The sequence below is a fragment of the Vombatus ursinus genome, unplaced genomic scaffold (assembly GCF_900497805.2).
Source record: "Vombatus ursinus unplaced genomic scaffold, bare-nosed wombat genome assembly UNPS02014847.1, whole genome shotgun sequence".
Lineage (NCBI taxonomy): Eukaryota > Metazoa > Chordata > Mammalia > Diprotodontia > Vombatidae > Vombatus > Vombatus ursinus.
The window spans coordinates 2,124,929-2,141,732 of record NW_020954625.1 but is presented as its reverse complement, the minus strand read 5'-3'; the positions used below and the strand labels follow the sequence as shown (position 1 = coordinate 2,141,732).

The following is a 16,804-nucleotide window of genomic DNA, read 5'->3' as shown; positions in this document are numbered from 1 at the left end:
TCTTCGTGACCCCATTTTCTTGGTAAAGATAGTGGAATAGTTTGCCATTCCCTTCTTGCCCAGTATCACACAGCTAGTAAGTGTCTGAGGCCAGATTTGAACTCAGGAAGATGAGTCTTCCTGACTCCAGGCCCAGCTCTGTCCACTGCACCACCCGGCTGCCCTTAGCCACGGTTGCACAACCATTAAATGGAAGGGGCAGGATTTCTCTGATTCCAAGTTTATCATTCTTTGCACTCTCTCACACTGCCCTATAAGTATAGAATTGGAGCCAAGAATAAACCCCTCTGGGCCATCAGTCACTACCGTATGATTCCACCTAACTGACCATCCGGCTCAGACTGTGACAGATTCCTCATTGAGATTCCAGAATCCTAAGCTGAAGCCTTCATTCTCTTATGCACCGACCATCCTGGGAAGGAGCGGAGGTGAGCCTCATGGGCGCTCCCTGAGCACCAGAGGAGGCGCTATATGTGGATGTCATTCACAGTGGTAGCAACTCCGTCCCCAGGACCTGACGCACCGTAACCGTGGTCAGACAGCTGGGGAGCATTTGAGCTGGGCGTCACTCACTCGTTGTCCTTCAGGTGGAGAAGTCGATGTGCCTCATGGATGCACTCGTAGGCTTCTGGAGGGCAGGGAAGGCAGCTCATTCATTTTGGGATGTCTAGCACAGCCCCACTGTGGATTTTCTCTGGTCATCTCCGGGCAGCCAACCTGGGCACTGCTCTTTCTGGTCCCTTGGGTGTGCATCGTTGAAGGCACCGTCAGCTCTTAGCTGTTCCTAGCTCATCTTCCCTCAGCTCACGTGGCCCCTCTCCTCGTCCACTCTGTGCCCACCCACCGTCCTCTTCATTGGACTCCTCTTCTTGGGTCTGCCCTCCTGGCCATCCTCAATGTTACTGCCAAAGTGCGTGTCCGACCATGTTGCTCTCCTGCTGAGAGTTCTCCTCCCCAGCATAAAATGCTGTGGGACATTAAACTCTTTATTGCACTCCATAGTAACTGCATATTCTTCCCTCAGCACTCTCCATGGTGAAACAGTGCTGGCCTCCGGACCCGTCTTTCCTTCTCCTCTTCCCATCTTCCTCTTCCTGCTTCTGCCCATCATTCCCGAAATGTGCCCTGTCCTCGCTTCTGGCCTTGAGGATTCCTAGCTTCCTGCCCAGCTGTGCTTTGGGGCTTCTTCCCCACCAAGTCCTTTGTGTTCTGCACAATGGCCGGTGCGCCCATCTCCTCTGGCTTGCTTTGTTCTGCTTGTCTGTGCCTGGGCCTTTTAGGGCAGAAGCTGTGTGGGTTTTCTCTGTCTCTATGTACCTCCCCAGCAGAGAACCTGGCATATAGTAGACTCTTCATAAGTGCTTGTCGTGAGCCCTTCTACCTGTGTCAGGCTGGTCCTCATCCAGCATGAGGCCTGTGCTCAATCCCTCGTCAGCTTGGGAGCCGGTGCCGGGTGTGCCCCAGACAGCCCTGTGAGCCATCAGAGTGGTACCTTAGTGACAGTGTGCTGTTCCTAGGTGTGCTGTACATGTGACTTATTTATAAGGGAGTAATGTACGTGAATGCGGTAATATGGCCCTATAGAGTAACCCATCCAAACTTTTTTAGATGTCATCAAAGCAAATACAGAGTACACTCGTACTCTGTCTTTGTCTGGGTGGATTGAAAAACCTAAAGAAGGGTGTGACTTCCTCTCCTTTGGCTCCTCAGGGACTTCTGCTCTAATAAATAGGAGATCTGTAATGGAATATTTCCAAAAAATTTTCCAGTTTCCAATATTTCCCCCAAAAAAAAATTCATTGTAGTTATATAGGTACTCTTTTCACTGGCACAAAACACATCGCCTCAGTGCCCTGGGTGATGGCTGACTGTGTCCTTGAGGGCTGGGCCCAAGACAGCTGCCTCTTCTTAGTTATCATGTATTTTTGAAAAGTTCTTCTGCTTCTGCTCTTACATTTTGTCAGCTGTCATTTCTTCCCACCTGTGTGTCTGCCTCTGTTGATTCTTACTTCTTTGTGATTTAATGCAGTGGACTTTCACTTGTTAGAATAATTGGTGAAGTGTAATTAAGTCAGCCCTGTGGGAGGGACACTGCTCCAGGACCACTGCCTACCCCCAGCTCTGTCCTGTCTGGCTGCCTGGTGGCTAATTACATTGTCTTTGTTTTACCTTCCTGCACTCGGTACTTCAGTGTGTGCATCTTGTATTCTCAACAGAGCACAAGCCCCTAGAGAATAGGGAGTGTTTCATTTTTGTCTTTATTTCCTGGCGCTTCCCAAAATTCCTGGTTAACAACAATAGTAACGACAGCCAGCATTTCCATGCTCTTTGAGGTTTGTAAAGCACCCTATGTGGATTATCTGAGCCTCACAGCCCTGCCAACCTACAGAGAAAGAGACTGAGGATCACAGAGGTGATGTGGTTTACCCAGGATCACCATACCTGCCAGCCTCTGAGACAGGATTAGAACTCGGGTCGTCTGTCACCTGCTGTGCAACTGAGCTGCCTTACAAGAGACACTTAATGAATGCTTGGTGATTGATTGGTTGATTCAGTGAAGCACGTATACTGGCCTAGTGTTACTTTTTTTTCCCCCAAATACCTCTTTTACTTTTCTTTGCTATCTTTCAGATAGCTAAAGTTGTAGAATATGGGGCCCCTGGATAAACTAAGTGTTAAGTCTGTAATCGTCGGCTCGCTCTCTCACTTCCCTTTTACTACCGCATTGGGACAGAGAGTGCTTTACACTTGCTATTGCCACTCCTGTGCCCCCTGCACCATCACTGGTGCCATCTGGTGTCCACTGCCGTCACAGATGGCTCTCTTGAGGTCATGAATGCCTTCCTCTGAGACCTCGAGCAAGTTTCTTAAACTTTTCGGGTAGCTAGTTGGCAGAGTCAATAGAATGCTTGGCCTGGAGTCAGAAGGACCTCAGTTCATATCTTGACTCAAATACTTCTTAGCTATGTGGCCTTGGTCAAGTCACTTAACCTCTGTTTACTCCATTGTCATAATAGCACCTTCTTCCTAAGGTTACACTGTGAGGATCAAATGAGATGATTTTTTTTAAGGCACCTGGCACGTAGTAGGCACTTAGTAGATCTCTGTTCCGCCTGTCCTCCTGTCCCTCCCTGTATCCTTATCTGTAAAATGAGGAGGTTTCAACCAGCTGATCTTTACAGACCTTTGCAGCTATAGGACCCCCTCTGGGACTACTCACCCAATTGACAATGAAGGTTGCTTCTTCCAGATGATTGCTCCCTACTTTCAAGGTACCCTTTGGTATTTGAGGGTCTGCACTCCTAATACTAGAGCTCGCAAGCTCTCACCATCTGTATTTACCTCCATTAGGCAATCAGAGTGCACAATTAGCTCAGAGTAAAGGCATTTACAGAACTGACTTGGTAGTAGTAAGAACAGTAGCATCAGAAGATGTCCAACATAATAACCTGGGTGTGCTGTCCCACAAATCCACCCAGCATCCAAGCAGACAAACTTAGAATGCTTGAAGGGAAACACATACTGATTGAGTCCATGTGGCTCAGACATCAACCCATCCCCTCCCTCCCCCCATCATTTTCTTGTTTTATGTGTTTAAAGGATTTTTATTGATGCCTTGTATATTTAATAGAAGCCCCTTCGCCTAATTTCTGCAATACGATTATAATTTCAGGCACAGAGATAATATGTTGTCAGTCCTAGTTTCTACACCAAAGTAGATTTACCCAGTTTGGCCAGGTCCATTATGAAAACCAAACCTACTTTGTTCCTTTTTACACGGTCTAGCTTTCCCCTGTATTCCTTGTGCTTCTCCCCACTTCACAGATAGTCATTCCTTATAACAATGTATTTAAAAATCAGAAAGAAACAAATTTAGAAAAAGTGATCAACATATAAAAAAAGACATGTATAATGTTTCACACTCTCACATCTCTTCTTTGGACCACACTTATTCTTTTATTTTGCATCATTATTTTTTTATTGTTTTGTGATGATAGTTCTTTACATTTACATTGTTTTAATCATTGTGTGTAATGTTTTCCTGACTGTACTTGTCTTTCTATGTTCCTGTAACCATCAGGTTCATTGTTTCTTACAGCAAAGTAATCTATTTCTGTTTCTATTTCACTATATTCATGTGCCACTATTTGTATGTGGGCATCTACTTTGCTACAAAAAGCAAAACAAAATTATTCTGTAATTATTTTGACGTGTGTGGAACTTTCTTATTGTCAGTGTAATGTCATTCTTAGGACGTCCCTGCACCGCCTCTCCAAGGCATAGTGTCTTTGTTGAACCACTCTGGGCCCTCCAGGCTTGCTTCTGGGAGGAGTGCATGACTCCCATGATTGGCCATGCTCTGCACTGCCTCTTGCTTCAGGTTTTGCTGAAATCTTAACTTAGGGCGCTGCTATGCACTTTTGGAAGGACCTGAACCCATACGGTAACATTAGTAGGAATTTTGGCTCAAGGTTCTGCCATCACCAAAGTAGTATCCCGATGTTAGGCATTTAGCTCGCCCTTTCTCCCCTGGATGGTGCCATGTGCCATTGTTGATGAGGAGAGAGGTAGGAAGGGAGAGAACTCTCTACCCAGCCTTGCGGAACCCTCCAAGAAGCACAAGAGGAAAGGTGAAGGTCCAACTTTTTCTTCAGCTTGGACTTTAAGCTACTTTTTAAGGGCCACCAAAATCTACGTTCTATTCTTCTGCCAGCTAAAAGGTAGAGGTTCCCTTTTGCCTTTATCCAGTGGCCAATGTCCTATAATCCTCTCAGGTTGATTTCCTTTTTTCTTTCTTTCTTTTTCGGATTTCTCTTTATTCTCAATTTAACAAATACCATATAAAACAAGCATTTACATATACATATCAGAACTGAAGAGGATTGTGCTTAAAACTACAAATCTCTGTTATGTAATTTGCTTTTCTTTTTAAATATATAATCAGTTCAACATGTAATTTTCAAATCTGCCCTGCTCAACTGTTTCCTTTTAACTCTTCTTTACATTAGAAAAAAATGCTTAAACGACCCTCTTTTCTATTTATTTATTTATTTTTTGGGAGATGGAGGAGGTGAAAAGCAACCTATCCCTAACTCCTCTCTCCTTCCCATACCCCAATGGGGAAAAAAAAAAGAAAACTCTTGTATCAGATATGCTTACTGAAGCAAAACAAACCCGTACCGTATCCATGTCCAAAAATGACGTCTTATTCTTTCTTTGAGTCCATTGCCTCTCTGGCAGGAGGATGCTTCCTCACTGGACTTCAGGAATCCTGTTAGGTTATTGCATTGATAAAAGTTCTTAAGTCTTTTCAGACTTTTTTCCACACAGTGTTGTTATTATTCCTGTTTCACCTCTCTTCATCCTGCATAAGGTCATACAGGTTGCCCTGAAACTGTCCATCGTGTTCCTCTGTCACAGCTCATTTCACCGTTCCCTGTGGTACCCTTCAATTTCTGCTTTGCTGCCACCAAAAGAAGTGCCGTCAGTCTTGTTGCACTCCTGGGTTTTCACCCCTTCTGTCTCTCTGGGGTCTAGGCCTCATGGTGGTCTCACTGAAGAGTGAGGGACTTCTTTACACTTTTTTGTTGAGTTTGTTTTTCAAGAAAGCTATCAAACACTTCCTTCTTGCCTCCTACCACACTTTAAAATATGATGGTCCTTTCAGGACAGTGCACTCCCGATGCACTTCTCTCTTCCTCCCACCTCTTTAATATAGGGCACTGCCACAGCTCTTGCCTTGGCCGCCTTTTTCTTTTTCTACACTCTCTCCTTCGCTGATTTGATTCCCTCCTGTGGTTTAAATTATTACTTCTATGCAGATGATCCCCAAATCTATTTCCCTTCCCTGAGCCCCAGGGTCACATTTCCAGCTACCTACTGGATATTTCATCTGGATGTCCTGCCACAATCTCATGTGTCCTCAGCACATCCACCACGGAGCCACCAATGTTCCCCAAACATTTCCCTTCTCCTCCCTTCCTTCTGTGTTATTTCCTCCTCTCATTCTTAGAATCATTTAGGCTCAATAGGGTCTTTATTCCCAACATCCACTTAGTTGCCATTTCCTTCATTGCTGCATACTTTATGTTTCTCTTTTCCCTTACCTTTCTTGCAGAACAATTTTAATAGCCTCTGAACTGTCATCCTGCCTCCAGTCTCTTGGCTGCCATATAATCTTCTTAATGTATCACACCAACAATGTCACCTCTCCACTCCACAAAAACAAAATGCCTTCAGAAAGAACCCATTGCTTACCTGATAAAATGCAAACTCCTTATCCTGAAGTGCTTGGGTGATCTCTCCAGTCAGGCTCTAAGCTGCCTTTCCAATGTTGCCTCACATTCTTTCCCTTCATTTACTGTGTGTTCTTTCCAAACTGGACTGCTCACTACCCTGTTCTCATCTTCAGCTCTCTCATCTCTGTCTTTGTTCATTCCCTCTGATCCCTAACACGTACTCTTTCCTCCCATTTCCACTTGTTGAAATAATAGGTACGTAATAGACTTGTTTTGATTAAGTTGTTTTGTTGCTAAGATATTTGAATTCGTAAGCTTATAGGTTGGATGGCCTTTTGTCAGATACATATTCTGAGTCTTCATTTCTTTGTTAAAAAACGGTATTGATATCCTCTGATTCTATTTTTCCCCATTGTATCCTTCCCCTAGCTCTTTCCCAGGGAACTGTACCTTAAACAAAGAATAATAGAGAAAGAGAAAAAAAAGTGCCATTCAGCAGAACTAACCAACTCATCAAGCGTGACAGTGTATGCAGTATTCCATGCCTCTAACTTTCCGCCCCATTCCTCTGGAAGGGGGAAAGTTGTTTATTCTCGGCACTTTTCTTCAGAGTCAAGCTTGGTTGTTATTACGCAAAGTTCAGTTTTAATTTTTTTCTTTGTACTCACATGGTTGTCATCATCGTATTTGCTGTTTTCCTGGTTCCCTTTCTCTTCCTTGTTTTCTTTATGTTCACTATATCCTTCTCTTCTTAGAATTAAACAAGATCCCATGAGAGTCATACACCACCATTTATTTTGTCATTTCTCAATCAATGGGCATCTACTTGTTTCCCTCTTCATTTTGTAAAAATTATGTAATGTAAGTTTGATGCCCTCAGCTGAATCCACAGTTCTTACCTTTTATTATCTTTTAACAGAGATCGAGAAGAAAGGCTAGCAGCACTCACCGCCGCTCAGCAGGAAGCCATGGAAGAGCTGCAGAAAAAAATTCAACTCAAGGTAGAATTCTTTGTATTTGAAGAGCCATGAATATTTCTGCAACGTTGAAAGATCATAGAGTGTCTCTTTATGCTTGTATTTGTATAATATGAGCCCCTTAGCCTAACCATCAGCATTTCAGATTTTAATCTCACTGCCATCCACATCCAGAGAAAGAACTGTGGAGTCTGAGTGCAGAACGCAGCAGACTATTTTCACTTTGTTTTGTTGTTTTTTGTTTTTTTCTTTCTCAAGGTTTTTCCCTTTTGTTCTGATTATTCTTTCACAGCATTACTTAGGTGGAAATATGTTTTAATATATTCACACATGTATAGCCTATATCAGATTGCATGCCATCTTGGGGAGGGGGGAGGGGGGAAATTTTAGAATTCAAAATCTTATAAAAGCAAATGTTGAAAACTAAAAAGAAATTAATTTTAAAAAAAGATTCTAATTTTACCTGCAGAAATGAAAAGGTCTAGACCAAAGTAGGCTTATCCAGTTTGGCTAAATCCATTATGAAAACTAAGTGATATTCATGGATTGATTTCTATAAGGAAAACATTGTATTATACTTGACTTATAGCTTTGACGCATTGTACTTGTTGCTCTTTGTGAGGCAGTCCGACATGATTTAACAACAGACGTGCACGTTGACGGCTCATCAAGTTCCTTCCTCACAACAAACCAAGGAGTAGTTTCTGGGGTACCGCTCCCATCTGTTGCAGAAGGAGTCTGCTATTCCTAGGCCTGCCCAAGTAGCAGAGAAGGCATTTGGACCCTGAGTCTTTGACTGCAGGCTGAGGGATCTTCCTGGTATTGATTTGGTCACTGCTTCTTTTCTGAAATACTGAGATGAACCCGAAACCAATTGATGAAATCGGTCCAAAGGCTTACGAGTTTGAGATGATAACATTAGAGGTTGTGTTCAATTGGCTGTGATTGTCCTTGGTCACATGAAGAGAAAATGAAAGAACGTCGAGATGGCATACATGTCTTTGTGTATATGTGTGGGTTGGCATGGTTTCAGTAAATGTTCTTCCTGAAATAGTTGGAACTGGATAATTCCCTCCTTTCATTTGAAGCTTTCAAAATAATACTATTTCTTCTGCATGGTATTCAGGGCCACTTTTATGCAATGTGTATTGCTTGTTGTATTATAGCATGATGAAAGCATCCGAAGGCACATGGAACAGATTGAACAAAGAAAGGAAAAAGCGGCCGAATTAAGCAGCGGGAGACACGCTAATACTGATTACGCCCCAAAACTTACACCATATGAACGGAAGAAGCAGTGCTCACTCTGTGCGATCCTGGTAGGCTGTGTGCTCTGCAGGGCGGGGTAGGGCATCAGAGGTTAGCCTCATAATCTTATAAAGAACTTTTTTCCTGACTGAGTCATCTTGAGCGAGCCTTTTCCTCAGCAGCACATGCTGTTTTCTTTATTATTATTTTTATTTTTATATTTTTTTGCTTTTTTTTTTTTTTGGGTGAGGCGATCAGGATTAAGTGACTTGCCCAAGGTCACACAGCTAATAAGGGTTAAGTATCCAAGGCTGGATTTGAACTCAGGTCCTCCTGACTCCAAGGCCAGAGCTCTGTTCACTGCGCCACCTAGCTGCCTACGTGCTCCTTTCTTTCATTAGTTCTAATGCCAATGGCTTCATCCTGATGTTCAGGAAAGACTGTGCAAAGGAGCAAAACCTCCAGTCATGTTGCTGGAACAGGTTTATCTCTGCTTCAGAGCAGGCAGACCAGATCAGTAATTGTATGTCATAGACCTGGAAAAAGGGAAAGGCTGAGCAGATAAGCCATATTCCCCACCCTGGGGGTCGCCTGGGTTCCTGCTTGGGCCTTGGTGTGACTCCTGGGCCTCTTCCAACCCAGGGCACTGGTTTTCTCTGGATAACTCTCAGTATTACCCCCATAAGAGAATAATGTTAAGTTGTGATTTAGGAATCACACTTGTCATTGAGTAGACTATTTATTGCATTGTATACAGATTCAACATTTCTTTTAGCTTTATTGGGCATTATCTGATAAATGTAATCATCACTAGTATTTATAATTATTTTTAATATTTTATACTTTTAGATTTCTTCAGAAGTACATCTTTTTAGTCACATCAAAGGGAAAAAACACCAACAAGCCGTTAGAGAAAACAGCAGCATCCAAGGACGAGAACTCTCTGATGAAGAAGTGGTGAGTTTTACAGAACAAATTTTCCATAGTTTAATGTATGTCTGTGATCTGTTTAGCCTTTAGCTCTGGAAGCCTGTAGAAAAACGCATCCAGTCATATCTGTTCTGCAAAGAATGTCACATAAACAGAAATCATCAGCAATACACAGAAAAAAGTCCTGTCAAAGAATAAAATTCCACTTTAATGTCCTAATCTAAGGGAAGAACCCACTTAGTAGCACATTGAACATAAAAACGAATTTCTGAACCTAGACGAATGAGGCAGCATGATGGACTGCAAAGGGTCCTGGCCTTGCGGCCCCTGTGACCTTGGACAGGCCTCCCCGTCCAACACCGGGCCCCAGGATTTTCTGACTTTGTGGCATGTAATCATTTCAGTGTTTTACTGATTGAGAAAAAAACAACACATCTGCTTTGTGGAATTGCCTACTTTTAGACGGATTTTCCTTCGTACTTGTAGCTATTTTCAAGGCTTAGCGACTTGTTACGTGTTACTACTCCTCTGGAAAAAAAACACACAAGCTCCTCCTGGAGCATATGAGTGATTTTTAAATGGGGAGTATTCCAAAGGGGCAGGATGGTCCTGCGGTCCGCCCATAAAGGGAAGGCTGCACAAAATGCCCCAGAGTGGCCACTCGGCATTCTGGATCCCCTCATTTTAAAACTAGGGTACTCTCACAAGTGTGAAATGTTAAGTTAAAGTAGATATGAAGACAAATTAGGTAAAATGCATTATTTTCCTGAGATCACTTGAGCTTTTTAAGCTCAATAATAAGAGAATTATAAGAGAAATTTAATATAATATAATAAATATATTATATTTATAATAAATAATATATAACAAATATAATATTATACAATAAATAATAAAATATAATAATAAGAGAATAATAAGAGAAAGCTTATTTTTTGTTTACTTTTTCTTCAATTATCTACATAATTGTTTTCATTCTCCACTTCTTTGGTCATGAGTCAGATAGGTGATGTACTAGGTGGGTAAGTACACTGGACTTGGAGTCAGGAAGACCTGAGTTCAAATCCTGCCTTGAACACTGTGTAGCTATGTGACTGTGGACAAGTCATTTAGCTTCTCTCAACCTCGGTTTCGTCATTTTTAAAATGGGGCTAATAATAACACTTCCCTCACAGAATTATTGTGAGAATTAAATGAGATAACATGTGTAGCAGTTTGCAAATCTTAAAGCACTATATAAATGCTAGCTATTGTTATTGTTTTTATAATGCAGGCTGGAGCAGAGACCAGAAGTTATATGTATCTGTATGCCTCCTTCAGAAAACTCTAAATTTGCTAAATAAATAAATTAGGGCATGATTATTTGTAGTACAAAAATATTTTCTACGGAGTTACCTTGGTATAAGTGCCCTGCCACATTTATAGCATAAAAAATGTTTATAGATCTTATATAAGCAGAATTTTCAAAGAATATTTACATTGTATAACCTGAAGTCAGCTTTGTGGATTTAAGGGCTGGGTAGGTAAGGGGAAAATCTTAAATGTTATGAAGAAAGCAGGTTGACTCTGTTATCTTTATTTCATATTCTGTTTCATGTTGAAAGAAATTCATTCTCATGTTAAATGGAAATGGGTCTAAAGATCACATTTCTACCCAAGTAATATTTTTAAATTATTCTCACAGAATTTATACAGCTAATTCTCAGTTTTAGTCTCTTCTCATAGAGAGCAGAATAGGCTTAAAAATAAGTTTCCAAAATAACGTACCCATGAATTATGTTTCTAGTAAGGCAATTTTATAGCCACTCATTGCAAAGTTTCATTTTTAATCAATGAAGGTATCTGTAGTGAGCATACTTATACTACTTAAAGTTATTACTTGTCATCTGTGATGTCTTTATATCATATACACCTTGTCTGTGACCCTTCTTCCCTGACATATAAGATTTTATTTACACCACCTCTGACCTAATAAAATTACACCTTTGACCTTGTGCACTTGACGTCTTAGATAACTAACTCTTCATCTTTGACACATTTTGCTTTAAGCTTGTTAAGCATAATCGGGAGCTGCCTAGGAAGAAAGCTTTATTGTTTTGTTTTGTTTTGTTTTGTTTATTATTGGAAATTGACTAGGAAATTTTTCTAGACTCCTTGAGAGATTACAGAAAGGGCTGGTATTTGTCAGTTTTAACCTTATCCTTATCCCAAGCTCAATGGTAAAGGTAGAAAAATACCTGAATTGTAATACATACTTGTATTTTGTTTTTATGTTATAAGTAGTGAGGGGTAATTGCCTCCTGGAAAAATAATGAATGACCAGTTTTATTTATACTTTCTTTTGTGTCTTGTTTTCATCTATATGAGACCTAAGAAATATTAAATTTACTAAGGTATAGAAACTAAAATTCAGACTAGCCCATATGGAAAATTAATTTTGAATACCTTTCTTTTGTCAAATGTGTCACAAAAATATGATTCAGATTTATGTATGTTCTGCAAATGCACATTTTGTCTAATTTAAAATTTTTTTATGTACTTAAATATGGAGCAAGAGCTTAGGTAATTTGTAGTGGACTCTTGAAGAATTATGAGAAGCTCTTAAGTCTCTTTAAGGTTCAAATCTTAAAGTAGTTATATGGTTAATAGGATATTTCAAATATAATGTGAATCTAGAATCTCCCCAATTTAGTTTTTTGATCAACCAATAAATAAGCTAATTAGATGACTGCAGAAAGAGAAATATAATGTTGAAATGAGAAAGAACATAAGCACAACAGTGTGTTTAGGAAAATGATTTGTTTGCTGACCTCTTTGCCTGTTAATGCTTGGCATTGTGGAAGAAGGGAAAGGACAGTGACTCCTCTGGGTGTTAATGACAGTTTGAGAAATAATGGGGAGTTCCTTTTATTCTGTGCCTTTCTTCATCCTCATTCACATTTGATTTTTAACGTATTCCTGTTTCTTTTCTTTTGTAAATCACTTTCAATATATTTAAAGAAGTAGACCTTTGTAGTTCTCCATTTTGCAAACGCTAGGCAAAAGCTTGTTTCCTTATCAATACAAATCACACAAGATGAACAAAACTAAAGTAATTTACCATAAATCTTCAGTTTTACGATTGTATTTTGAATGGATCAATTAATTATGAAATTCAGTCTTCAAGATGAATTTAAAGTATTACCTTTCTGTTTAGGATATAGCTTCTATTTCTGTCCACATTTTTACTTACAGACAGTGTGGTTGGTTTTAATTTGTAAATTTCTTTTAACCTAAGGATTCTCTGCTTCATATGTGATTTTTTTGGAGCATTGTTTCAGGACTTTAGACAATTTTATTACACTTATTTTTTGTTTTATTGGCTGGTGAAATCAGATCTAGGCGTACTAGTCACCAATCAATAAATCAAGACCATAGGCCAACATTTTTTTTATTCCCTCAGTCCTCTGTTGGAATGTGTGAGAATGTGATGAGTCATAATGTGCATGTGTGTATTCAATCTTATTTCATTCTTGGCCAGATTTCTTTTCCTTAAGCTCCTCTGATTACTTTGATGTTTGATTCAAGCAAAGCTTGACGTACACAAGACAGTGGGAAAGAAGGTAAAATCTGAAGTCTTAGACAAAGGGTTTGAAGAAATATGGTGGAGAAAAAAGCATCACAGGCTAGTGAGGTCAGGCTTCTTGAAGAACGTGGTCGCTAAATTTGACCCTGAGGCAGGAGTCAGCACAGAGCTGTGGAAGGACCTTGGCTCAATTCTAGCCCTGCCCCTTACTCCCTGAGTGACCTCAGGCAAGTTACCTCCTCTTTCTGGGGACTCAGCAAAAGGAGAGGATTGGAGTTGATGCTCCCCAAGATTCCCTCTAACTCTGGACCTGTGATCCTCTTGTTTCAGAGGGAGTATGTCCTGTGGGTGAGGCGGGATCTACCCAGAAGCAGGGCAGGGCAGAACAAGGTTGGGGAACATCCGGCAGTCCAGTTTGGCTCCAGCCCAAAATGTGTGAAAGGTAGTAGTCTGAAACCAAGTGGGAAAGTGGCTCCACATTGTTAGGTACTGTATTGGCAGCAGAGGAGGGTGACTTAATCCCATAGGCACAAACCTGAGGAGCAACTTCATTGGACCTATTTATTTAGAAAATTATTTTGGCAACTCTGTGAAGGAGAGATTGGAAGTAGAGAAAGCACTGTGAGAGAATTACAGGTGTGCAGCTGAGAGATGACAAGGACTTGGGAACCAAGACTGTCATAGTGCAAGGGAAGGAGACAGTTTGTAGGGAAAGTGTGGAGGCTGGAATGACAGCATGTAGCAGCTGATTAACTGAAGGGGGCGAGGAAAAGCCTGGCAACAAAAATAGAGAAGTTGGGAGCAAAGAGAAGCCTTGAGAGGAGAGTAATAAATATAGGTTGGGACATTCTGAATTTGTGGTGCTAATGGAGCACCCTTGAGATGGAGATGGCAGATAGGCGGGCAGAACCATAGTTCTCTATAGGGGCTGGAAAGCTGCTGTGGAGAGATTTTGGGGGAGGGAGGGAGGGGTGTGGGGGTGTGTGTGTGTGTGTGTGTGTGTGTGTGTGAGAGAGAGAGAGAGAGAGAGAGAGAGAGACTGAGACTCCTCTGCGTAGAGACGGTGATACCTGAAATGAGGGGACGATGGGAGAGATCAGGTTCATGGGGTCGTAGCTCCAGGGTTGGAAAGGACCTCTTGAGTCCAATCTAATCATTTTACAACTGAAGAGACTGAGGCTCAAGAAGGCTAAAGGACTTATCTGGTCACAGAGACAGTGGGATTTGGTTCTAGAGTCATTGTTCTTTCCTCTATAACAAATATAGAGAGGGTGGGTGTGTTTATATACATATATCTATATATGATAGTGCTTAAAACACATTTGTTAAATTTAATTGAGTTGGACACTGTGAAGGCATTAATTATCAGCCAATTGAAATTTAAGGTGAATTTAAATCTACTGTATTTCTTCTGCCAAACCATTCAGAAGGAGAATGGCCATGATTGACACTGAATTTCTCATCCCTGGGGGTCTTCAAGCAGAGTTTAGATAGCTTGCTGTTGGGATTGTTGGAGTGGGTATTTGTGTTCCAGGTGGAGAATGGATTCAGTTGGTGGCTCAGCACAGGATTGTGGGCCATAGGCAGGCCACTGTGTGAGCCAGATAGAAATGTAACTGGAAATATTTCACAAGATGAATAAAAATGCAATACCACATAGATAACATTACATTTTGAAACCAAGTCAGCATGAAGCACCCAGGGATCTGTGTGTACAGTTCAGTAGCCGCCATTTGCACTTGAAATTGATGCTGCTGATCTAGGTGACTCCTGAGGTCACTTTGAGCTCCCTGTTTCTGCTTGAATAGGGTCAGAAGTAAAAGGACTTGAGGTATTGGTTTGGAGTGCTTTCTATTTATTGACCTTTTCCTTCATCACATTCTCAATCTTATTTAATAGGTTATTTATCTTTGTTTTCTTACAATGTTGAAAATGGTTACTGGTTTCTTTGAAAGTTTTTCTTTAATCACATGGAGGCTCTTTGGGAGCATTTAAAAATGTACGCTACACTTATTCATAATAATGGAAAGTTTACTTAATTTGCTGCTATTTTCTTTGGCTGGAGTTGGAGTCAGAGCCTGCCTCTGACACTACCTGGTGATTTGGGGAACATACTTTAAACCCCTTTGGGTCTGTTTCCTCATATGTTTTCCTCATATGCTGGGCTTAAGGGGAAGGCAAGAAGTATTTATTGAGCACCTACTACGTGCCAGACATGGTGCTAAGTCCTTTACAAGTACTGTTACCTTCTACTTTTACCTCTGGAATCTGCTGCCAGATGAAGGTTGGTTTTGTTTGAAGTCACTGCCTGTTTAGGGAGTGTTAGTCTCTTTTGAGACTTCACATTGAAAGATTCATTAGTTTTGATTGCCACATCCCAATACAGTGCAATTTCAATAACATTTAATAGCATATGTCCATATTATGGACACATTATGGGGCAGCTAGGTGTTATAGTGGATAGAGCACTGGGGCTGAAGTCAGGAAAACCCAAATTCAGATTTGCCTCAGATACCAGGTATGTGACCCTGGGCAAGTCACTTAACCTTTGCCTCAGTTTCCTTATCTGTAATATGGGAATAATAAAAACACCTACCTCACAGGGTGTTGTGAGGCTCAGAGGAGATAATATTTGTAAAGTGCTTTGTACAATGTCTGGCACATAAGCAGGTGCTATATAAATGTTAGTTCTTCTTATTAAATGATGAGGAGGATGATGATGATGATAATGGTGTTGCTTTTTCCTCCCTGTTGCCTTTTTAAATTTGGTCTGCACTCTGAAGGGGGTCCCTCCCTTTCTCCCTTGCATCACCTCTCTGCTTTCTTTCCTTTTCATTTTTGATCCCCTTTTCTCTGGATCAGGGGTTGGGTCTTATAAAAATATTTTGATAACTGTGTTCCACTCTGGTTGTTTCCTATCTAATGCTCTGTATTTTATTTCATGCATTTAGTACTTGTAATTCTAGCAGATGCCATTGATACCCCCGACTGAGTCCCTGTTAAAAAGATGTTTCCTAGGGAAGGATGGCCTAGGGGGTTTATCAGCAAGGAGGGGATTAAAGTACTTGCTGGAGGATAATCCAAGGTGGATGACCACCAGAGTGGTTCAAGTTCAGCTGGCCTTTTTCTCACCCTGGTTTTCCTCTCTATCTTTATTTTAGTGGTGTATAATGGCCTCTCTTCCTCCCATGGCCATCCCAGTTTTGAGCATTGATCACTCAAGTTCCTTTAAAGGTTCTTATTTGTGTTCTTCGGCTAAATGATGCTTCAACTCAGCACTATTGGCTACAAATTAATACTGACCCTTGTCATATGTTCCACTGTTTGGCTGAGGAACAGAATGGAGGAGAAAACACCTGAAGGGTCCCCAAGTCAGACAGTTTAAACACTTAGTGTTGTAATCCTTCTCTAGTAAATATTTGTAACACCTATTAATAAAAAAAATCATAACAATCATTCATACTTACATGGTGCTTATATGGTTTATGTAGTATCTCTAGGAGAGATATGTAGGCATACTTTATTAGTGGGCATATTTAGGCATAGCAGTGTTTTGTTTTGACATTCAGTTTATCATGGTTTCTCTTCCTTAGTCAGTCTTTAGACGTCTTGGAAACGGCGCTCATTCCATCAGATTGTAACCTCTTTGAGTGCCAGGGCTGTTGCCTCTGAAAGGAGCAGGAATCACACCCTGTGGCAGCCCAGCCTCTCGGTGCTCACACAGAGCAGACATGCTTCTTAGTGATATGTAGCAGCTCCCAGCAGGGGGTCTCCTCCAGAGAAGGGGCACTGAGCCCTAGGGCATCATCTGTCTCTGTGGCATGCTGTGGACAGATGTGCAGTCT

The 16,804-nt window shown here is 41.1% G+C and overlaps 1 protein-coding gene across 4 annotated transcripts in view; it reads left to right on the top strand.

Moving 5' to 3' along the window:
• Positions 1 to 16,804, top strand: part of SCAPER (S-phase cyclin A associated protein in the ER) — a 400,073-nt gene that overhangs the window by 134,004 nt on the left and 249,265 nt on the right. For all 4 annotated transcript variants that reach the window (XM_027840666.1, XM_027840664.1, XM_027840665.1 and 1 more), the window contains exons 18-20: positions 7,159 to 7,240; positions 8,383 to 8,535; positions 9,314 to 9,421. In XM_027840666.1, the coding sequence (XP_027696467.1) occupies positions 7,159 to 7,240; positions 8,383 to 8,535; positions 9,314 to 9,421 (343 nt within the window). The remainder of the gene's footprint in view (positions 1 to 7,158; positions 7,241 to 8,382; positions 8,536 to 9,313; positions 9,422 to 16,804) is intronic.